Here is a 23354-nt window from a genome sequence, read left to right on the forward strand (position 1 = left end):
AATAAAATGAAAAAAGTTTTACAAAAAAAGAGTAATTTTTTTAATTAGTAAATCTTAAAATATTTTAAGAAAGAACTTTTTAGATACAAATTTAAAGAATTTTTGATAAAAGAATATTTTACCTCATTATAAACTTAATATAATTAGCTTAAATTATTACAATAACTAACTCGTTATGAATAAAGTCATTTAATATTACAAAATGTTCATCGAACATGAAATTATTTAGTTTTTAGTTTTTAATTTTTTATAATTATAAATTTACTTTAAATATGCAGAAACTAAGATAAAAATTTAATTAAATACAACTAATTTATATCAATGAAAAAATCATATTAGTCATTCATTCATTCACTTACCTACTCAATCTATAGATCATTTGTTTCATATATTCAGTCTGAAGTTGTTTAACTTTATTAACTATTATTATTTATGAATAACAATTAAGGTTTAATATTAAAAAACAAAATCATTTGATAATTAAGAGAAAAAGCTAAGAAATAATAATAAATTATAAAAAAGATTGTAAATTAAGAAAGGAATTAATCAATCAATCATTCATTCATTTATTTATTTACATAAATACAACAAAAAAGTTAACTCGTTTGGAAAGAAAATATTTAGTAATAAATAAATAAAATAACGTTGTAAAGCAAGTGATGTAATAGCCGCCTCTTGGTTATACATGGGAAGGAATTATAGATTTTCTTTAAATTCATCAGAGCATAATGAAGGCTCGGGAAGATTAATTTGATTAAGAAAAGGCAAAGTTTAATGTATATAATTATTGGCAACAACATTACAAAATTTTGTTTAAATTTTTAGAAAAGAGAAATTCTAAAGATTAGAAAAATTATAATAAAGCAATAGAATATCATCTAACAAAATTTAAATAAAATTATAATAGGTAAGGATAATCTAGTTAGAATAAGAAGTAGGAAATTTAAAATTAATTAATGAAACAATGAGCTAACGAATTTCTGAGCTAGAAGTTAGACTTGGAATCGAAAATCCTCACTAAAAAATGTAAAAAAAAGCTTTAAAATTAGCTTTTAAAAATAAAAAATGGAATAAAATTGAAAGATATAGATTGAATATTTAATGATAAGGATTAATTTTTAAATTATATTAGAAATAGGTAGGCAGCATAGCATGCAAAGGAGGTAAAATAAAGAAATCACTAAAGAGTAAAAAGTGATCAAGTGTAAAATTTTGTCAAAATAAATGAAGATTTTTCAGTTAATAGTTCTATGCTTCAAAAGTAAGCGAAGGCTTCTGGATTGAGTTTTCATGTTGGAGGTGGGTCATCTTCAATGTCATTTTATCAGAATGGAAGTTAAGTAAACTAAGGATTGAGTTTAAGTAATACTTTCGATGGTATGACTAGCAAAAGTTTAGTGCACTAGTATGATATATTTTTAGATTATAAAATGAATAATATTATCTTCTCTTACAAAACATCAAATAAGCATTATAAAAAATTTCACATTAAAATTTGATATATTTGAGAACCTTCTAACTATTTTTAATGAATCAATAGTTATATAGTTCGTTCGTTTGTTTAAAAGCAGAATAGAATTTTAATTAAAAGTATTATAAACTTCTTACAAAAATAAATATTAGATTTGCTTAAATAAGTAATAACTTTTTAATGAACATTGATTAAGCTTTGGGTTTTTCTTAAACGGGTTTTGATTGAGAGGAGAAAATAATATTCCACATTAAAAAATAAATTAAAATATATAAATAAAGTTTATTTTGAACAATCTATTTTAATTTTTAGGTTTTTGCAAAAGGTTGCTTGTGACCAAGAAGATTCTTAAAGTATATTAAACAGTGATTAATTAGGTACAAAACAGCACCACTAATCATAATCTGCGAATAATTCTGTGAATAATGGAAACTCTATGATGATGTAGGGAGAATTTGATTAGAATGGAAAGTAAAAAAAATAAAAAAAATCAACTGGATCTCAAAAAAATACTTATATCTATAATTAGACAACAGTAAATTCGATTAACTCAAATAATTTTATCAATGCCTACAATAATTAGCAAATGTAGATCAATTAAACTCTTCAAAACAGCTTTATTTCTTCTAATAAGTAATAATAAACTCCATAACACAGCTAATCTTCTTCATCAAATATTGTAATCACTCCTTAATCTGCTAATAATGGATCTCATCAGTAGTAAGGCTCGATTAGACTTTAAGAAAATATGTCTAAATCAACTCCTCCCAACTAATCTTAATCATTAAATCTTCTTTAAATGTCTCAATAACTTTAACAGCAACCACAGTAATAACAGATAACTTAGACAAACAGTTAAATAATACAATAATCCTAAGATCTAACTAGTTCATAAAATTTGTCATAAAATAAATCAAAACTTAAAACAAATAATCTGCACATTAACACCAGCAACAACATGATTCCTAATTTTTTAAATAATTCAATTAGTTCTTCTAATTAAAATTATAATACGATAACAAAATCAATTCCTCTAAGTGCTAAAAATTCTAATACCTTTATGAATAGCACTAAGTCAATAATAACTACTAACGCTACATCTCCTCATACAATGAGTGACTCTTCTAATGAAAATCAAATGATTACAGGCAAAAAAATTTGGAATCCGAAATGCACTCTTCGTTCGCACTTGGACGGAGTACGTGGACTTTTCTTTACAGCTGTTGATCCCATACTAGTAACAGCAAGTGAAGTAAATATATAAATAAATATAATTTTACTGAATAAATTTCACATTTTTTATTAACTCGCTCATTAATAAATTTTTATTTAAAACTAGGATTGCTTAATAAAACTTTGGGATATTAGATAGTTTAAAGATAGCCACGAAAACTCTTTCTTACAACCTTATTACACAATTAGAGGCCACACTGGATAAATCTTTGCCTTAACAGGAAACCAATAATAAGTTGATTCTACTATCAACTACTAGTGTTACAATTTTATTTTCTCAGCAGGTATAGATGGTGTGATAAAAGCTTGGAATTTGCCATTACCAGAAGAAATCGATGCTTTGGGTCCATCCGAAGGTAAAAATGTTAGTGTAGGAGAATGGTAGGCTCATCATGAGACAATATGGGACTTAAATCATCACCCATTTTAACCAATATTGCTCAGCTCAGGAGCAGATGGTTACATCAAATTATGGAAGACATTCGTAACGGTTGATGGCACCAATTTAATTAGTTTATAATAGGGAGATTTGATTTCATACTTAACTTACAAGCCAGGCTAATTCTAAGACATTCCTACTTCAGTGTCTTGGGATCATTAAAGAAGTTAAATTCTAAGTGGTTGGGCTTAAAGCAATAACTTGGTTTGCTTTAATATCGAAAACAGCAAAATATCTTCTATTATTAAATATAATTAAGAAAATTAAAATTTATCAGCTTAAGTCAATAAGTAAATATAACAATAAATATACTAATTTAAATTAATCATATAAAATTTGTTATACATTAGAGTAATTTGTCATGAAGGTATTAACTGTGCAATATCTGGTCATGAAGATAGGCAAATAAGGTTCTTTGACCTTAAATCAAGTAAAATAAAGCACAATTCCATTCAAAAATATTAAAATTTTCACTTAAAAAAAAGATTCTTTGATAAAGAATTTGATAGGTCACACTGATGCAGTAACTGGGCTCTCTGTTCATCCTAATCAGTTTTACATGTCATCTGTTGGTCATGACGGAAGCATGAGAACATGGGATATTCGTAAATACTAATGCATTCATGATATACCTGTAAATAAATAAATAAAGCTACGTTCTTTTTATTTTATTAAAATTATTAAATTTACCAAAAAAAGGTGCATAAAAGAAAATACGATGAGTCTGCTCATACTGTGATGTACCATTAAAAGTAACCTCTAATAGCAACAGGTATTTTTTATTTGAAAATGTTTACATAAAAAAATAATTTTTTAATAAATAAATAATAAAGGCGGAGCAGATGGTTTAGTTAAAATTTTCCATTAACAAGACATGATTTGAGATAAAAAGTTATCAAAAATAGAATAATTAATCTAAAAAAAAGAAAAAACAAACAACTAAAAATAGTTTTAATCTTAAATAATTACTAAATATGTGATCAGAACTACTAACCTAACCTAACTACACCTCACATTACCAAAGCTAAATCTTATTGATTGCATCTTAAAAATATACAATCATAAATCTAATTGTGTCATTTAGTGTTATTTCCTACATCTGATACTAGAAGTAAATTAAAATTATTTAATTTTACATTTGCTTTTCATAAGAATAAAGGAAAAAAAACTAATTAATACAATTAGAGCTAAAGCTATAACTATGCTTACATAAATAAATAAAAACCTATATAAAAATACAACAAAAACTTTAATAATAATAATAATTTTGAAAGAAACAAACTTTACAATTTGTAAAGCTTTTACAATTTTTGGCTTCCTTTTTATATTTATCCATCTATCTGGCAATCAATGACTCAACTATCATTGAATTGTACATCAGTTTTTTGTTAAGAATAATCTTAATCAGCATCCTTTATAAATACAAATATATGATATAAATATATAAACTCATACACATGAAACCTAATTTTAGGATTAGGCTACAAAACATTCTTTATGAAAAATATATAAATTTATATATTTAGAATCGAAAGATTTGCAAAGAATTTCTGTGCCTATTTAATATAGCTATTAAATTAATCTTTATTTCTTGTAAATTTATTTGTTATACATACATATAATACGGAAATATTTATTTCATCAACCAGTCTACAAAATTTTAATTTTTTATCCTAAATAAATACCTTTTCCATTCATTTAATTAATTTGTGGTTAAATTATTCAAATAATTTATTTCATTTAATGAAGAATTAATTATATTTTTTTTAAAAAATAAATAAACAATTAGATTAAATTTAAATAGTATGAATTTTTTTCTTCTGACTATCTTTAAAATAAAAAATTATTTACTGAGTTAAAAATCAAATTTCTTTTATTTTATAGTTCTTTCATAAAATATTTATCTTTTAATTAATATTTTTAACTAAATATTAATTTTATTTAAAGAATATTGTGCATAATAAGTTCATTTATAATCCAGAAAAACTAATAATAAAAATTGATCATCTAAAATGAATAAATCCAAAATATTTTTAAAAATTAAACTGCTTTTAAACATGTAGCTATTTACATTATTCTAAATTTTATTACTTTGATATTTGTCATGATCAACTTGATCTTCTTTTTGGATTTATTATCTTAATCATTTTTAATTATGTCTTTATGTTATGTAAGCTAATAAAAAATGTAAATAAAAATGAATTATGTTTTTAATTTACTTTATTTTTACCTGTTTTTTACTAATAAAAATTTATTTTGAAAATAAATATTGATTAATTTAAATTTTTTTATTAATATTTAATAATACATTCTGTAAAAATCATTTTATAAAAATTATGCTTATAATTATAGAGATTTTTAGTTTAATTTTAGTGAAATAAAGAGCTTAAATTTCTTATTATTCTATTAAAAATTTTTATAAATATTTGCTATAAACAGTGATTTAGTTTTCTTAAAGAAAATTATAAAACTCTAAAAGAACAAAATAGATGATGATACTCAGCATAAATATATATTAATTTTAAAATAGTGAGGTTGATATTTGTTTTAAATTGTTTAATTTTGCTTAATAAGTTGCTTTGATATTTTTTTTCTATTGCAAAATAGTAATGTGTCTATCTATCATTTTATAAGATATTGAACTTGTCTTACACAAAAATAATTTAAATTCTTTAGATATCTTAAAGATAAATTTAAGATCAATATCAAAAATTTAATAATTAATTCTTATTATGCTTGAAGACACTTTTTATCAAAAAGATTAAACTTTCTAAGATTTTGATTTTTGTAATTCTATATTCGCTTAAATTAATTTGCATTTTCTTATTAAATATATTTATTTAATATATCGTAGGAAGAAACTAACTATTTTATTTTTAACTAAATTAGTAAAGTTCAAAGAAATTTCATAAGCATAATTATTTATATTAGTTTAGTAAATAGATTTTTATTAGATACTATGTCCTAGTAATCACAGAAAACATCTCAAGATTAGCAGAGAGATCTGCTCATTGATGAAGCACAAAAAGCACATAAATTAATTATTTAATCTGATTAAAAATTTAGAAAATAATTAGATATCAAAATATGCTATTTGATATCAAGAAATTGGTTTAATTAATGGTGCGAGTATGTAGGATACTTAGAGGTAATAGCAGATTTAGAACCTGAATCAGAAAAATTTGCTTTGATTAAGCCAAATAGATTGATAAATGAAGAGTTTATTTCATAGTAAGCTGATCAAACATTAAATATTTCATTATTCAAATTTGATGAAAAGATAGTATAAGAAAGCAAGTTCCTAAATATTCTTTTAAAGCAAGACTAAAATTTGAATACCTTCAAAATTGTAGATGAAGAAACTTGGAAGTTTTTCTCTTCAAGATACCCAGGAGGATTCGAGATTTCAAGACCTGTTTTCCATTATTAGCACAGAATCATCTAAAATGTTTAACTCCTGCAAGTAAGATTATTTAAAATTAAACTTAAAAAATAGCTTAGTTTGGATATAATTTTAGATTTAAAATAAGAATTGTTTTAAGCTAAAAACTATTTTATAAATAATAGCCTGAAATAGTGGTTTATAATGATGAGTTAGTGCAAAAGATAGGTTAGTTGAGTGATTTATAACTTAAAAATGGCTAAAACCCATTAAATTTTAAGAGATGCTAACTTCCTTCTTTCTACACTTTGAGTTAGTTAAAAGACTTAATGAAAAGATAGTTTAATGTTGATAAAGTTAGGGTTTGGAGATTCGATGCAAGTTAAAAAAAGGAAGAAATATAGCTCTAAACAGGTAAATAAGTTAAGTAAAAGCAGTACTAAATAAGAGCACGAGAGTTAGTAGAATAGCAGATTGGCGGACATCTAGTTTTGCAAGATATTATTAAGAATCACTATTGCTTAATTATTGAGTTACCAATCAGAGGTAACTTTTAACTCATTTAATCTAGCTAGTCATAGATAGCTAATGGTAAGTTTTAAGGAGTTTGTGAGTACTGCACTAAAATTTTAGAATTAAGTGTTAGATGTGTTTGTAAGTAAGTGGCTTACTGCAGCTAGAATTGTAAGTATAAAGATTAAGATTTTCACTCTCATACTTGTGATGTCGCAGCTGACTCAGAAAGTGATGAAGAGATGAATTCTCTTCCCTTAGAAATCTCGGGTAAAGCAGGCTTAAAAAATATTGGTAATACTTGCTACCTTGCTGCTGCTTTGCAAAATATCTATATAACTTCAGAGTTCTCTTAGAAATTTACAATGAATGAAATAAATTCAACACCAAATAAAAAATGCAAGCTGCTATAGAAATTTTCTAAGTTATTAAAAGAAATGACAATGCTGAACGAAGAATCAATAGAGCCTTGGAGCTTCAAAACACAATTAGGGCAAATTAATTAAATGGTAATTAGTTTTTTATTTTTATTTCTAACATTAGATTTTTTAACTTATAATAGTTTTCAGGAAATTATTAGCACGATGCAGCTGAGTTTATAACATGTTTATTTGATGCCATCAACGAAGAGTGTCAAAAAGACAACATTGAAGGTGCTAAATAAGATATTAATTTAAGTAAGCCTGATTAATTTTGGAGTTATTGTGTAAAATAAGGATATAATAAAGCACTAATTGAGAGCTTTTTGGGATTATACGAAAGTAGCATTGAATGTCCTGAGTGCTAAAATACTTCTTTAAGCTATGATCCTTTTACTATACTTTCTCTTCCTATAAAATAAAAGCCTATTGTAAAGCAAATTATGGTTAATTTAATAAAAGAAAATATAGCTCTTGATGTAATACATACTAAAACATCTTATACAACTGGTAAAACTACCATTCTTGATCTTATATTATTTGTTTGCCAAGAAAACTAAATTGAATATAAAAACAATATTGTTGTTTGCACTTATAATGGTGAGTCAATTTAGTAAGCATACATCAAATCAGAATAATTATAGAAGAATGTAGAAGATCTAGAGACGGAATTGGAAGGAAAAAACAAGTCGCTTCTTTTTTATGAAGTAAGCTACGATCTTTCTACTTTTGATCCTTTAAAACATAAATTGATTAAGATGGATTACTCAAGGATGGGTAAAACTTAAATTGGAATTATGCAAGTAGATGAGAAAACTACTTTTTCAGCACCTAGAGTAATCATAGTAGAGAGATAGTAAAATATGTCATCTATATACAAGCAAATATTTTCAGGTCTAAGCGAAATTTATCCTGAGGCTTACTAATTAGTTAAAGATTCATTCGCTGAATACAAAGAAATCTAATTAGAAACCGAACAAGACAATGAGCAGCAAAATACAAAATCAACTTCTCTAAATGATCTAGAAGAGTAGAGAAAGAAAGAGGATGCAAAATGGAATGGAGCATCCAATACCAAAGATTAAATTGATTAAAAACAATAAATCCAATAGCAAAATAATGGTTCAAGTAGCAACCAGAAATAATCACCTCCTAAATAGTAGTAGTAATAAATCCAACAAAATTAAATTAGTATCAATGATGGATGGGGCGACTTCGAAATACCAACAATCCTTCCAAAAAAATAAAATTAATAGTAAAAATCTACACAAAAATAGTAAACTAATTAAAAAAATGAACAACAACTAACTTAGCCAACTCAAAATTAATAGCTACCTAAATAACCTGAAAAAAAATAATAGCCACAAGCATTATAAGCTCAATAATCTTAAACCTCCTCACAAGCATTAACTTAAGCATCAAGTAATTCAATTTAATCAGCTTAAAGTACTGCTTCAAACGATGGAGGATGGGGCTGGGACTCTGAAATTTATGTAGCACCAAAAAAAGCAGCTCCTACACCTGTATAACAAAAACCTTAAGTATTACCTTCTGCTGCTAAATAGGTAAATCAATAATAAGGTAAGAGTGATGAAGATGACTTCACATAAGTTACTCAACATAAGAAAGGAAAAAACTCAAAGTAGAACAATAAAGAAGTTGTTTAAGAATAAAATACTTTAAGTAAAACTTAAAATTTGAATTAGTAAAATAATAGTAAAAATAACTAAAATAAAGCTTCAGAAAATTAAAAATAGAACAACAATAATAATGGAAATTTTGCAAACTAAAATGGTTAATCTAACTAAAAAACAATACTAAATGGATAATAATAAGCAAAGCCTTAATCAAAATAATAATAACAATAAAATATTGTGAATCCATTTGCAACTTGGGGCGATGAAGATTAACCCAGAAATATTACAGAACCTGAATAAGAGAAAAAGTCATTGACTTCTAGCAAATAATTAATTGAAAAATAATAATAACAATCTGAGATAAAAGTAGAAAACTAAAATTAATAAGAAGAATCTACATCCAATTAAAATTTAGCTGTAAACTAAAATAATAAACCAAATAAGAGTAAAACAGTAATTTAGAAAGAAGATTTTAGTGAACTCTTAACTAAGTTACCATTTAGTGTTAACATAAAGTCAAAAAAGAGTAGAATAGGAGGAGTATTTAAGTGTTACTTCTGTGGCAAATAAAATTGTTAAAATTGTACTTTGCCTTTTGAAAATCAAAGAACATTCTCTTAATTGTTATAAAATTACAGAGATCTACTTGAGCTTGAATTATTTTGGTAAAAAGAATAGCCACCAAAAACACTTTATAAGTCCATCATTGATTAAAACTAAGCAAACTCATAAGCCAAAAAGCAAAACTTACCTAATTTGTAATATTGTCTTGAAGAATTTTCATAAAAAGAGTAGCTTTCAAAAGAAAATGCATGGTATTGTTCTAAATGCTAAAAATAGCAACAAGCTTTCAAAAAATTAAGCATAAAATATGCCCCAAACAATTTGATTATTTAGATCAAAAGATTTAAAACAAATATCTAGGACGGATCAAAAGAAAAGAATTACTAGTAAGTAATATTCCCTGAATACGGTTTTTCCCTTTAAAGTTATGCAGACACTTAGGTATCTCCTTCAATACCATCAAGTAAATTTAATGGTGATATAGTTTATGATTTGTATGGCTTAATTATCCATGAAGGAACAACTGAAAATGGACATTATATTGCATAATGCAAATACGATAAAATATGGTATAGCTTTGATGATGATAATATATCAATTGTGGAATCAGAAAAAGTTTTAAATAATAAAAATGCTTATATTTTATTTTATAGATTAAGAAAATGAAACTTATGTATTAAAAATTAACAAATTAATCTTTAAAAATATAATTTATTTGTATGTATAAATTCTAATATTTCAATTAATAATATCATATCAATCGCTTTTATTCTATTTTTTCGTTTATCATAAACAAAAAATTAAATTTATTATTATGCTATCATAATATAAATAAATAATTTATGTAATAATTTTTATTTTATTTTATGCAGGATAAAAGGTTAAAAACAAATATTAGAAAAATACCAAATTATGTAATGAATATAGATAACCCATTTTATTTTAACCGATTAGTATTGTTTCATTTACATATCTGTAGTGTCTTGCTAATTTAAAAATTTTTGGAAATACTAGCTTTACATTAAATTTATCTAATTAGTAAAATAAAATAGTATATATTTTATACATACTCTCTTAAAAGAATATTAATTATTCTATTTAATAAAGTAAATTCAATATTTTAAAGTTTTATTTAAATCTTTTGAAGCTCATTTATGTTTATTAAATCAATCAAATAATAAGTTAAATTAAATCTAATCAAATTTAATAAAAAAATAAAATTACAATAATTAACTAATTAAATAAATAAATTAGTAGAAATATAGATAGATAATGTAATTTTTAATTTTAGTCCTTTAAATTTATAATAAATTTCAAATTATGAAATAAGAAATTTATGTCAGTGACTTTTATGATTATCATTTTGTTATAAAACTTATATTTCACTTAAGATGAAGTGGCCGAGCGGTCTAAGGCGGTAGATTAAGGCTCTATTCCGAAAGGGCGCGAGTTCGAATCTCGCCTTCATCAGATTTTTTTTTATTTTATTTTATTTTTTTAAATTTATATTAAAATGTTTGATATGAAGAAAATACCTATTTATTTAGAGAAATACAAGAAATATATTTTATAGAATAAAGATAGATAAATAAAAATAACATTTTATAAATTTTTATTCATAATTAGGACACTAGCCCTAATTATTTAGCTATTTATACTAATCTTTCTGTAATTGCAAATAAATCGCTCTGTTTACAAACTTTAAACATAAACTCTTGGTCGTTTTTTAAAATAAATCTAAATGTGTCGTTTGTTTATCTGATAATTAGTTTGATTTAATCCTTTTCCATATATCTTATGAATTCGCCATAGGGATGCACTTATGTTTATGCAGGACAATAAAAATATAAAATTCTATCAAATAAGTAAAGATCTCCTCTGACAGAGTGGTATTGCTCGATATTATCAATTACGAGATAGTTAATAATAAAATCGCACCTATAATCCTCAACAAAAGATTATTCTTAAAGAAGTCTTTCTAATCTGATATCTTTTTGCTTTGTTTGAGCAACATTAGTTGATGCTTTAGTTAAATTAATATCATTAAATAACGCATTATTAATAAAAAATTATTACAAATAAATGTAGGCTCAACAACTATTTGCTATCTTTTTTCTTTTACCTATTAAAACTACAATTAAGGTTACTAAATATAACTATATGGAGGCCTTGGATCAAGTGTTTAGCAGCAGCCCATTAAATAACAGAAATTATAAATACTTTTTATTTTTTTTGTAATAAAAACAGATACCTATTTATTAATTAATTTAATTATAAAAACCTATTTTCAATAATTCTAAATTAAAAAATTATGTGCTTGTTATTTATTTGTTTATTTTATGAAAAGATATTAAAAGGGTTAAATAAATAAAAATAATCTAAATAATATTTGCTTTTATGATAAATTAAATTCATTCAACTTAGCTTAGCAATAGTGCATTTATAATATAATCGAAATTAAAACTAAAAGTAATGAATAATACAATTTTAATTTTTTTTAAAATAAATTTTGTTAAACCAAACAAACAATGATCCAAAATTATATCATTTGTTTAAAAAAATTAAATGAGTCTTTAATTTTGCTAAATACTAATTATTATTTATATTAATTTTCCAATAATCCTAAATTAGATATTAAGTTTTTAATAAATCGATTAATCGAAAATTATTTTTATTATTTTATAATTAATTTTTGTAATAATAATAATATCAAATTTTTTATATATCTAAGCTCGATATACTATATCTAAAATATTGATATTAATCAATATACAAAAAATTAAATATCGAAAAGCTCTACTAATTATTTAATTTGGAAATCACATTACTATAAAATACAAATTTGTTTCAAAAGAAAAGTATAATTTAATTAAGAACGAATGAAATATCATACATAAATTTTAAGAAAATAATATGAAATATATATAATAAATCTTAATGCAACATTTGTCTAAATTGTATTTAATATATCATAAGTAATCCCCCATGTCAATAAAAGCTAAAAATTTTTAAGTTACTAAATATAAAGCATTTCTGATATTTTGTAGAAATATTCTTTAAATGTTCGATTGGAAAATCCTTACATTATTCAATCAATCTTTATAAGTATATTTCTGTTTGGTTTTTGCCTTTAAATTGAAAAAAGATATTTTTAATAAATAAATTAATTAATAAATTAAAACAAAAATTGATTTAAAGTAAAAGTTTTGAACTCTTAATAAAAAGAAATATAAAATCATGGAATATAGACTTTTAGGTAACACTGGTTTGAAGGTATCCGTAGTTAGCTTTGGAAACTGGCTTAACAGCGATAGACCTGATTGGTAACAACGTACCAATCTTCATGTTAAGAAAGCCTGGGACTTAGGTATTAACTATTTTGATACCGCTGAAGGTTATGGATAAGGTGAAGGTGAAAGACAAATGGGTATTGCTTTAAAGGAATTGAACGTTCCTCGTGAAGACTATGTTGTCTCTACTAAGATTTTCTGGGGCAAACCTACTGGATCTTTAAACAACCTTGGATTAAATAGAAAACATATTAAGCAAGGTATTAAGGCCTCCTTAGAGAGATTATAACTTTCTTACGTCGACGTTGTTTTCTGCCATCGTTTTGATCATGAAACTCCTCTTGAAGAAGTTGCTAGAGCTTTTACTGAATTAATTTAAGAAGGTCTTGTCCATTACTGGGGTACCTCTGAATGGTCTGCTGCTAACATTTTTGAAGCTAGAGAAATCTGTGAAGCTAAAAACTTGATTAAGCCTGTTGTTGAACAACCTCAATACAACATGTTTGTCAGAGAATCATTCGAAAAGGATTATGGTCGTCTCTTTGATATCTATAAATTAGGTTCTACTGTTTGGAGTCCTCTCTGTGGTGGTATCTTGACAGGAAAATACAACCAAGGTGGTATTCCATCAGGTGCTCGTTGGGACACTTTCAATGAAAATCCTTATTTAAAGAGAGTATGGGATTCATACTTTGCAGATGACAAAAAGGACAAGTTAGTAAAGATCCTTACAGGACTTGCTGAAATTGCTAAAGAATTAAATATTACCTAAGCCTAGCTTGCTATGGCCTGGGTTATTGCTAATAAGGATGTCTCTACTGCCATCACTGGTTGTTCTTCTCCTGAACAGTTAGAAGATGTTGTTAAATCAGTTCAAGTCTACAAGACCTTAACCCCTGAGATTTTTGCTAGAATTGAAGCTTTACTCAGTAACAGACCTGACCATGGTCTTAACTTTAAAACTTGGGTTCCCTTAAATCCTAGAAGATGATCAATTTAAAAATGTTTAAATTCGAAAATAATTTATTTGTAATAAGTTCATATTTTTATTAATCAATCAAGTATTCTATAAAATGAATTAATCTAAAAAAAACTCTAAATTATAAAAATTAAGGTGCAATTTATTGGCATTTAGTTTATAATGACTGCTTTCAAATTAATTGTTAATTTTATGGTATCTTCTTTTATTTTTTGTGATTTTTATTAATATATTTGTTTGCTTTCTAATCTCAATAACAGGACTTTAATATAAGAATTGAGTTGATATTTAATTATTTTAATAAGATACAATTAGCATCAATTATATCAAACTAAAGCATTAGCTAGCTCATTTCTTGTTTTTACAAACTAAAAATGTTTGATAGTTATTTTTGATGATGTTTTATTTAATATATATAAAATTTTATCTCTTAAAAACATTTTCAATAAAAAATTCAAATAATTTTCTAATTATCTTTTAGTAAAATATTAATTTATTTTAAAATGAAAAACCTTATTTATAAATAGACGCTACTACAAATAAATAAAATTCATAGTTAGACATTAATTATATAAATTTGCTATCATTTAATTTAATCGGTTGTTTTAATCTATTTTTATATTAGTAGATGTTATAAAATTTAAGGCTGAATTATTTGTTGTCTATTTGTTTGATTGCTTATAGATTTTAGCAAAGCAATTAGATATACTAAAAAAGTAATAACTCATAATAAAATTATAAGTAAAAAACAATTTTTAATCTTTTTAGAATATCCTATATATAATAAATACTTAAAAAACAAATAATATATGTATGGTCGGTCTTTTTTAAGTTTAACAATAGATAAGGCATTGGCGGAACAACGAAATATAATAAATTTTCTATTTTTAAGCGGTATATAGTATATTAATCAAAATTTCAAGATTAAAGCTTTTTTCATTTAAATTTTCATTTTGATTTAAAAAAAAATAATTAATTAATTTATTAAATAATTAAAATTTTTAGTAGGTATTTAAAGCAAATATCATCAAAAACAGAAAGAAAGAAAGCAAATAATAATTTAGAATTACTATTCTAAGCAGTAGCTTTTTATATAAAATGGACACAAATAGTTAGGGATTCAAATTTAACACTATGAACAGCAGCTAAGGCAACCAATAAAACAATGATTATGATGAAGATATTATTGTGGAAGAAGATACAAAACATTAGTTGTACTAATTTCGTGAAGAGCATAGTGTAGAAATCCGTCAAAGCAAACGTAAGCAAATATTGAAAAAAAATCGTGTACTACCTGTAGAGCATTAGCACAGTTTTAATAATCAAACTTTAGGAGATTTCCCTGATATTAATGCTATTCAGGGATAAACAATTGAAGAATTTTAAGCTTTTGTTAAATAATACTTACCTGTTAGCTTAGAGGCTGCTTCAGAATCATAGAGATGCGATAATGTTAAAGTTTTAGTTTCTGCAATAACAAGCAATTGTTCTCCACAGTTCTTTATATTTGCAACAAGCGAGCTTTACAACTACTTTTAGGATGAAATTCCAATTTTCAATATATTTATTGCTGATATTTATCGCTTTATCGATATAATCATTGCATCTGATTTTACTAAGAAGGCTAAGATTATCTTGAATGATTGGAGAACTGCTTTAGGTTTAGTTCCTGTATAGAATAATTCTTATTTTGTTCCTATTTTAAGGATAGACTAAAATCTCGCTAGAAGATATTTAATTGGTTGTTTAAATATTCTTTGTGGTATTTCAAGAGGTGGTGACAATCACTGCTCTATATTTGAAACTAATGACCTTTTACAAACACTTTTTGATATATTTGATGCCACAAAAACAGAAAGAGACATTACTGAAATTATGTTGTATACAATTGGTAACATTGCAGCAACTAGAAATTAATGGCGTATTTTTTTTATGCAGCGCGACTTTCACAATACTATACTTAATTATTTGAAGTATGCCCCTAAAAATCAAGAAAATATCCTTTTACACCGTCGTATTTGCTGGTGCCTGAGTAACTTTACTCGTGATTATGTTTCAGTACAGTAAAATAATGGGCAATCTTAAATTTTAGCTAACGGTTAAGTTGTTACAGAAATAGTTGACAATTCTTAATTCGATTTTTCACATATTAAGAATTTGACTGACACATTTATTGAATATTAAGATCCAGAAATCAGGACAGACATCTCTTGGACTTTTTAGCAGCTAGTGATTATTTTCTTCCCTAAGTTAAATGGTAACATAATCATGCCAGGAACTGCTGATGACTATAAAGCAAATAACAATATTAGCCAGTAGCAAAAACAGTATTACAAATCATAAGTAACAGAAAAAATTGGATTTTTAATCTAGAATGGAATTTGCGAATTTATTAATGAAGCCTTTAAATCTTCTGATATGACGATATTAGTACCTATACTAAGAATTATTAACAGAATCATGGCAGGATCTGCTCCAGTCTTAGAACTTTTCTTTAATAAATGTAATGACACTATAGTTCAGTGTACTACTAAGCATCTTTAAAATTAGGTCTAACTAATTAGGAAAGAAGTAGTTAAAACATTGCATTATATGTTTGCATGTGAATATGATGGTCATAAGGAGATATGGTTTAACAGATTTATGCAAATAGTTATGGTCAGATTCAACACAGAAGTGCTAAGCGTCAAAGAGGAGGTATATAAGTTGCTAAATACCATTATTGATAAAGTTAACCCAAACCACTTCGAATTTTTAACTTTGAATGGAGCAAACAGGTTCTGCATTTTCAGAGTAATGAGAAATTCTTTGAGTTCATATGAAACAAAACCTGAAGTTGTCATAACTATTTTAAGCATTTTGCTTAAAGTGTTAAGCTATTATAAGCTAGGAAACTCAAATTTAGAAAATCAAAAAATAAAAAGAATAATATAAATTATAGATTAAAACAATCTTCCTCAATTTGTTGAATAACTATAGGAGCATCAACAAAAAGGAATCTATGATTTTGCAATATAATTTATAGAATTATATAACAAGATTTAAGAAAACATTATTGACGAAGAACATAAAGAAATCAGCTCATAGCCCATAAGGCAAGATTATATTAGACAAAATAAATTTGATAATTAAAATTTTGAGAAATTACATGAAGAATAAAAGATTTGATTTCATTCATTCATACATACATAGATACGAATATAAAAGAAATTACAAATAAACAAATACTATATTATTAAATTAATTATTCTTTTGGTATTATTTGTACTATTTTGTTATTTTTATTCATTTTAAAATAATTTTCATATTTTAATTTTATTTATTAATCCAAATTAAAATCTTTGAATTTTTAGTTTAAATAAAATTTTTATAAATTAAATCTATAACAAAGAGAATAAATACACAATATATGAAAATCTTATTTTGTATCTATCTTAATTAATGTAATATAATTATCGAATATTTTTAAAGGGCTTTAAATAAAATGAATTAGTATTTATTATATTCTAAAATATAAAAATATTTAAGCCACTTTGTATGATCATTTATTTATTTATTTGTTTTAGTTTGATTACTTGTTTTTTTATTTATTTATGAATGATTTGAATTTAACTACAGTTTGGTTTGGCTTAAGTAATAAAATAAAATGGAAAGAAAAGATTATTATTACTCTGAACGTTCCTTTTATGAATAAATTCAATATGAAAAGAACTAAAAAAAAAAATAAAATGAAATCATCCAAAAAGAGCAGATCATTTTTCTAAATGAATTAGCAAATAAAAGAGAAGGGAAAGGGCAAAATATACTGAGGCGGAATTTATTAAATTAAAAAATAATAAAGACTTGAGAGGAGGTTTTATAAGGATTAAATTAAAGTAAAAGAAAAAAGAAGGAAAAAAAGATAAAAAAGATACAAATCATCATATAAAATGGTAAATAAATTGATTACTTTAAGTTTATCAAGATATTATTTTCATGGGTTAAAAATCTATTATAGAAATAATTTTATAATTACCTTTATAAGGTTAAGAGAATGATACTCAAGATAGCGAAATGAAAATGCAAAAAGAGTATCTGTTATTAAAGCAATAACATCATTCATTTTTATTTATTTCAACCCATCTGCTCTAAATCAAATCTAGCCCTTATTTAAATTTATTTTAACATTTCCTTCTTAAAAATAGGCTATTGACTTACATAAGCAAGGAAGAGTCGTCAAGAGATCTGTCGTTAGATAAACCAAGTCCACCAACGTTTATCACAAGCTCTTGATCAAGGTCAGTCAGATTGATTGCTTATCAAACTCTATTTAATTTGCTAGTTTAACAAAATTATTAAACCAATACATTCATTAAATGGTGTATATGAAATAAAATGAATAAATATCACTTTACATCTATCTGAAAAGCAATTTTACATTTGATACGAAAATTTGAAATAACTTGAAAATGGCTGTACAAATAAACTCCCATCTTATCATTCGTTGTTTTAGTAAAACAAACTCTCATAGCAGCATGTTATTTGCAAATAAAATATTCGCATTTATTTAGAGAGGGTAAGATTAGAAGTTGTGAGTATGGAAAGGCTTGAACAAAACATAAAATAAAATATTTAAGCTAGGATTTTTCTGAAGGGTTCTTGTAAAAAGCAATAAAAGGAACTAAAGGTGAAGAAGTAATAAAGCAAAGTGCTGAATATATATATATATATATATATATATTTACATAAGAAGTAGATTTAAAGTTGTAGATGCTTCTTATGAGGATAAAATTAAAAAGTATGAATAGAACAAGTGTAGTTTTTATCAGTAAATCAGCATATAAATTAGGAAAATAAACAATAAAATCTTCATTAAAATCATTTACAATCTCCCTCTTCGATAGATGCAATTAACTAAAACGATGCATAAAGATGAAATGGAATTTGTTTTTTGCTACGAGGCATTTTAAATTGTATTATTTCGAATAACGCTATAAAATTAAAGTGATAATTGATAAAAAATATTATTAATGGCAATACCAAAAGCAAAGTATTAAATTTTTATGTATAAAATTGAAAGATCTGTTAAAAAATAAGATTTTTCATTCATCCACATAAATACACACTTTTAATAAGTTATGTTAAACTAGCAAGCGAGCAAACAAGCTAAATTATTCACAAAAAATTTTTAGATATTTATTTTTATCTCAATTTATTTAAAAAAAATAGCTCTACAAGTTCCTCGTTAGAAGAACTGACTCTAAGTTCAACTAAAACATCTTGAAGAGATTATCCTCCTCCAGATTAAATAAGTTCCCTCTTTCTTTGAGCAGAATCGTCAAGAACCTCAACGAAACCAACAAGGAATAAGTTATTGTTAGCACCTCCACTGTTACCAACGACGAAAGACTTTTGACTGTCCCCAAGCTCACTGTCTGTGCTCTCAAGTTCACTGAAACCGCTAGAAAGAGAATTCTCGCTGCTGGTGGTAAGTGCCTCACTTTCGATCAACTCGCTCTTAAGGCTCCCACTGGTAATTAATTAATTTATTTATTTATTATTTTAATTCAACGAGAAGAAATAAACTGCTTGATAAATAAATAGCAACTCTTTGCTTTATTGAGCTTATCAAGAATTGATTTTTGAAAGATTTTAGGAATCAAAATAAAATGAATTTATTTTTTTTCAAATATAAATGAATTATTCTAAAATAAAAGGTACCAACTGCTTCCTCTTGAGAGCTCCCAAGAGCAGAGAAGCCTACAGACATTGGGGTAAGGCTCCCGGTCAAAGAGGTTCTCACTCTGCCCCCTACGTTAGATCCGAAGGCAGAAAGTTCGAAAGAGCTCACGGTCTTAAATGATCAAACTAATTTTATTTAAAATATGTTTTAACTATTAGTAATAAAGGAAAATGCACAAAAAAATGTAATAAGACTAATTATAAATAAAATTTAGGTTACATGTTTTTGTTATTGTATTTAAATTTTCAAATATAACTATTCTACAGCAATACCTCCCTAACTTCTTATTAAATCTAATATCCTGTAATCCCTTTTTAATTTTATAACACTAACAAATATGCATTTTCATGTCATTCTATTAATTTAATTGTTTGCTTATTTGTATGTTCTTTCAATAATTTCTTGTTTGAGATACTTCAAAAATAGTATAAAAATAATTAACAATTAATTTTAGGTTTTAATCAATTTCAGCTAATTATAATTGCTTTAATTTTTACCTAATAATTATGAAATTTATTTAAAGTACAATTTTGATATTTGTTTCTTTATTAAGTAATTTATTGAATGAATAAATGAATGAATCATTCTTTCAATATCAAAGATGAAATTTATTTATTTTTCGTTATGGGATTTCTCTAAATTATTTTTAATTTTTATAAATGTTTTTTTTATAATAAAAAGAAATGTTGCTTAGAATTTATTATCAATTTATATTTTTTGCTTAGTTTTTATTTAAATTTTAAAAATATAATAAATACTTAAAATAGATTAATTGATTGATTATTATAGTTCATCATTAATTTTCATTTTTAGAAGATTTTACTTTTTTGATAAAATTTTACATATCTTTTTTAAAAAGATTTTTCATATCACAGATAAAGCAAATTAAAACATTCTTTTTTTGATTAAATAGCCTTTAATTTTTATAAAATGATTTCAAAATTCGCAAAATCCATTTACAATTATGGGACAACATCAGTTATTTTTGGAAAAAATGCTAGAGATGAAATTATCAAAGGCATTCAAACTCTTAATAAAGCTACTTCTTCCACCTTAGGACCAAAAGTATATTTTTTTATAATAGTAGAAGATAGACCTATTAATTTAATTATAATTAATTCTTTTTCATATAGGGAAGGAATGTTTGCATAGAAAATGAATTAAGACTACCACGTATTACTAAAGATGGTGTGACTGTTGCAAAAAATGTTATGTTTGTAATTATTAATATGCATTAAATATTTTAAATTCTTCTTAATTTATTCAATCTAATCATACATTTTATGTAGAAAAGCAAACTATAAGAAATAGGAGCATCTCTCTTGAGAAAAGCTTCAGGATCAACTAATGTTCATGCTGGAGATGGAACCACAAGTACAATAATTATAGCTGAAGCAATCTTAAGGTATATAAATGTCTATTTTATTAGACACTTTTAATTATTTTTTTGATATTCCTCTGACTGAATTTGCATCGATACTAATTATAGAGAGAGAGAATTTGTAGTTTAATTAAGATAATTATAATATTATATTATTATATGATTCTAGATAATTCTCATTATTAAATTATCAAAAATATGATAAAATTATTTTTTTAACAGGGAGAGTAGCAGATTTTTAGAGTATAAAGCCAATCCAATTGAAATGAAAAAAGGCATGGATAAAGCAAGAAAGCACATAGTTGAGTTTTTAAATGAAATATCGATACCAATAGAAACAAAAGACCAGCTCTACAAAGTAGCTATGGTATCTACCAACTATGATAGTGAAATGTCTAGCTTAATATCTAATGCACTATGGGAGGTAGGTGTTGATGGCTTAATAGAAATTGAACCAGGAAACCAATTAAAAAATGAATTATTTGTAAACAGCTTAAGTATATTATAATAAAGCATTTATTTATATAATTTCTATTGTAAAGTTTGTTAATGGAGCTACATTAAATAGAGGCTTTGCATCAAGAGAATTCATAGTAAATAAATCTTAAAATAAGTAAGTAAACTACTATTTTTATAAAAAAATGCTAAATATAATTTAAAAACAGAGTTGAATAAAGCTATCCTTTAATTTTAGTTGCTAATTTTCCAATTTAGAAAATAAAAGAAGTTGTTCCTGCCCTTGAATTAGTAACGTTAAATAAAAATCTATTTTTAAACTAACACAATTAAATTTATTTAAGGCAAAGAAGCTAAACAAGCCACTTTTTATTATAGCAGAGGATATAAGCAATGAAGTTATTTCAAATCTAATTTTTAATTAATTGAAGGGTATAATTGAGGTAAAATAAATATATAAATAAATAAATTTATTTTCTGGTTATTTATAAAACTATTTTACCTAAATTATTAATTAAGTGCTGTGCTATTACTGTACCAGGAATGGGAGCTTTTTCTAAAAATATTCTTGAAGATATTTCTCTGTTGACTGGTGCTAAATTATTTGATTAGAATAACTATTCAGAATTTATAAATTTAAAAGAGAGAGATTTTGGTAAATATTTCTGCTAGAGTTTAATGACATTAAAATTTATTTATTAATAGGAAAGTGCTAAAAAATCTAATGCTCTGAATTAGAAACATTTTTTTCTGGAAGTTATGGAGATAAGAATCTAATTGATAAAAAAATTGAAGAGCTACAAATGTAGATGAAGGATTCAAGTGAAACTTCTAAAAAAATTTATAAAGACAGATTAGCTAGATTATCAGGAAAGATGGCAAAAATAATGTGTGGAGGAAATACTGAGTTTGATATATTTGAGAATAGAGACAGATTGGTTGATGGGTTAAATGCTGTTAAGAATGCTCTAAAGAGCGTATTTGTGTTATTTAACTAATTTTTAAAGTTTAAAATGTCTTTTATTTAATCATAAGGGTATTCTTCCTGGTGGTGGCATTTGTATGATAAGGGCATCATAGCTATTAGATTATGTTGAAGTAGATAACGAAGAACAGCAATATGGTATAGATATTCTTAAAAAAGCTCTTTTATAACCTACTATAACATTGTTGGAAAATGCTGGGAAAAATGGAAGAGTAGTGGTTGAAAAAATTAAAGAGCTTTCTTTAGAAGATCCATATGTAGGCTATGATGTAAACACAGGTAATTTTTAATTATCATCTAATAAAAAATAATTTTGCAAATGTAAAAACTTAACATAAATTTAGATGAGTACATAAATTTAACTGAAAGAGGTATCTTTGATTCATTGATTGTTGCAAAAACTACTATTGAAGATTCTATTAGTGTGGCATCTATGATTCTTACAACAGAAGTTGCAATTATTAAAGATTACACATATGAAGGTATAACTCAAAATTAATTAATTTTATTTAAGAATTAATTTACATTTTTAATTTTAAAAATAGCTCCTAAGTATAATACATACAGAAGAGAAATATTTTGATGCTAAAACTATATTTCAAAACGGCTTTTTCTATTTTGTCTGTTTATTATTGTTTGATATTAAAAGTGTATAAATAATATTATATATTTTGTAAGTAAAAACAGTAATAATTATTGAAATATTCATTTTAATCAGCTGCTAAACATAACCAAATAGAAGTTTATTTATACTTTTAACCTTAGAAATTAAATTAATTATTAGCAATATCTTAATTTTATTTTTAATTATTGCTTTGAATAAAATTAAACTCTTGCAAATATTTTAAACAAATAAGAGGATATTTTATTTGTTAAATAGATT

The 23354-nt window shown here is 24.5% G+C and overlaps 7 protein-coding genes across 7 annotated transcripts; 6 read left to right on the forward strand and 1 right to left on the reverse strand. All coding sequences in view use genetic code 6, as the record gives it.

The window, feature by feature from the left end:
- Positions 1 to 443: 443 nt before the first annotated feature.
- On the forward strand, positions 444 to 4026 carry TTHERM_00338170 (WD domain, G-beta repeat protein; the record flags this gene model as incomplete). Its single annotated transcript, XM_001017582.2, has 9 exons — positions 444 to 776; positions 908 to 1026; positions 1133 to 1405; positions 1784 to 2723; positions 2811 to 3433; positions 3494 to 3573; positions 3629 to 3777; positions 3843 to 3915; positions 3977 to 4026. Exons 1-9 carry the CDS (start codon positions 660 to 662, stop codon positions 4024 to 4026), a joined length of 2424 nt encoding a protein of 807 aa, XP_001017582.2. The 5' UTR covers positions 444 to 659.
- A 1959-nt stretch (positions 4027 to 5985) lies between these two features.
- Positions 5986 to 10324, forward strand: TTHERM_00338180 (ubiquitin carboxyl-terminal hydrolase; the record flags this gene model as incomplete). The annotated part of the gene is made up of 3 exons (XM_001017583.2): positions 5986 to 6606; positions 6711 to 7547; positions 7601 to 10324. Exons 1-3 carry the CDS (start codon positions 6103 to 6105, stop codon positions 10322 to 10324), a joined length of 4065 nt encoding a protein of 1354 aa, XP_001017583.1. The 5' UTR covers positions 5986 to 6102.
- Positions 10325 to 11274: 950 nt separating this feature from the next.
- On the reverse strand, positions 11275 to 11855 carry TTHERM_000338199 (hypothetical protein; the record flags this gene model as incomplete). The annotated part of the gene is made up of 2 exons (XM_012797979.1): positions 11275 to 11681; positions 11735 to 11855. 2 exons carry the CDS (start codon positions 11853 to 11855, stop codon positions 11275 to 11277), a joined length of 528 nt encoding a protein of 175 aa, XP_012653433.1.
- A 1040-nt stretch (positions 11856 to 12895) lies between these two features.
- On the forward strand, positions 12896 to 13939 carry TTHERM_00338200 (aldo/keto reductase family oxidoreductase; the record flags this gene model as incomplete). Its single annotated transcript, XM_001017584.3, has 1 exon — positions 12896 to 13939. One exon carries the CDS (start codon positions 12896 to 12898, stop codon positions 13937 to 13939), a length of 1044 nt encoding a protein of 347 aa, XP_001017584.1.
- A 1086-nt stretch (positions 13940 to 15025) lies between these two features.
- Positions 15026 to 17095, forward strand: TTHERM_00338210 (hypothetical protein; the record flags this gene model as incomplete). The annotated part of the gene is made up of 1 exon (XM_001017585.3): positions 15026 to 17095. The coding sequence occupies one exon, from the start codon at positions 15026 to 15028 to the stop codon at positions 17093 to 17095; it is 2070 nt and encodes a 689-aa protein (XP_001017585.3).
- A 761-nt stretch (positions 17096 to 17856) lies between these two features.
- Positions 17857 to 19769, forward strand: TTHERM_000338239 (60S ribosomal protein L18; the record flags this gene model as incomplete). The annotated part of the gene is made up of 4 exons (XM_012797980.1): positions 17857 to 17859; positions 18112 to 18204; positions 19136 to 19439; positions 19624 to 19769. The coding sequence occupies 4 exons, from the start codon at positions 17857 to 17859 to the stop codon at positions 19767 to 19769; spliced, it is 546 nt and encodes a 181-aa protein (XP_012653434.1).
- Positions 19770 to 20579: 810 nt separating this feature from the next.
- Positions 20580 to 23054, forward strand: TTHERM_00338240 (TCP-1/CPN60 chaperonin family protein; the record flags this gene model as incomplete). Its single annotated transcript, XM_001017588.3, has 12 exons — positions 20580 to 20714; positions 20783 to 20866; positions 20939 to 21054; positions 21253 to 21514; positions 21573 to 21643; positions 21696 to 21777; positions 21831 to 21929; positions 22006 to 22141; positions 22192 to 22463; positions 22522 to 22750; positions 22816 to 22953; positions 23017 to 23054. 12 exons carry the CDS (start codon positions 20580 to 20582, stop codon positions 23052 to 23054), a joined length of 1662 nt encoding a protein of 553 aa, XP_001017588.3.
- Positions 23055 to 23354: the final 300 nt, after the last annotated feature.

This window comes from Tetrahymena thermophila (assembly GCF_000189635.1).
Source record: "Tetrahymena thermophila SB210 genomic scaffold scf_8254610, whole genome shotgun sequence".
In the NCBI taxonomy this organism is placed as follows: domain Eukaryota; phylum Ciliophora; class Oligohymenophorea; order Hymenostomatida; family Tetrahymenidae; genus Tetrahymena; species Tetrahymena thermophila.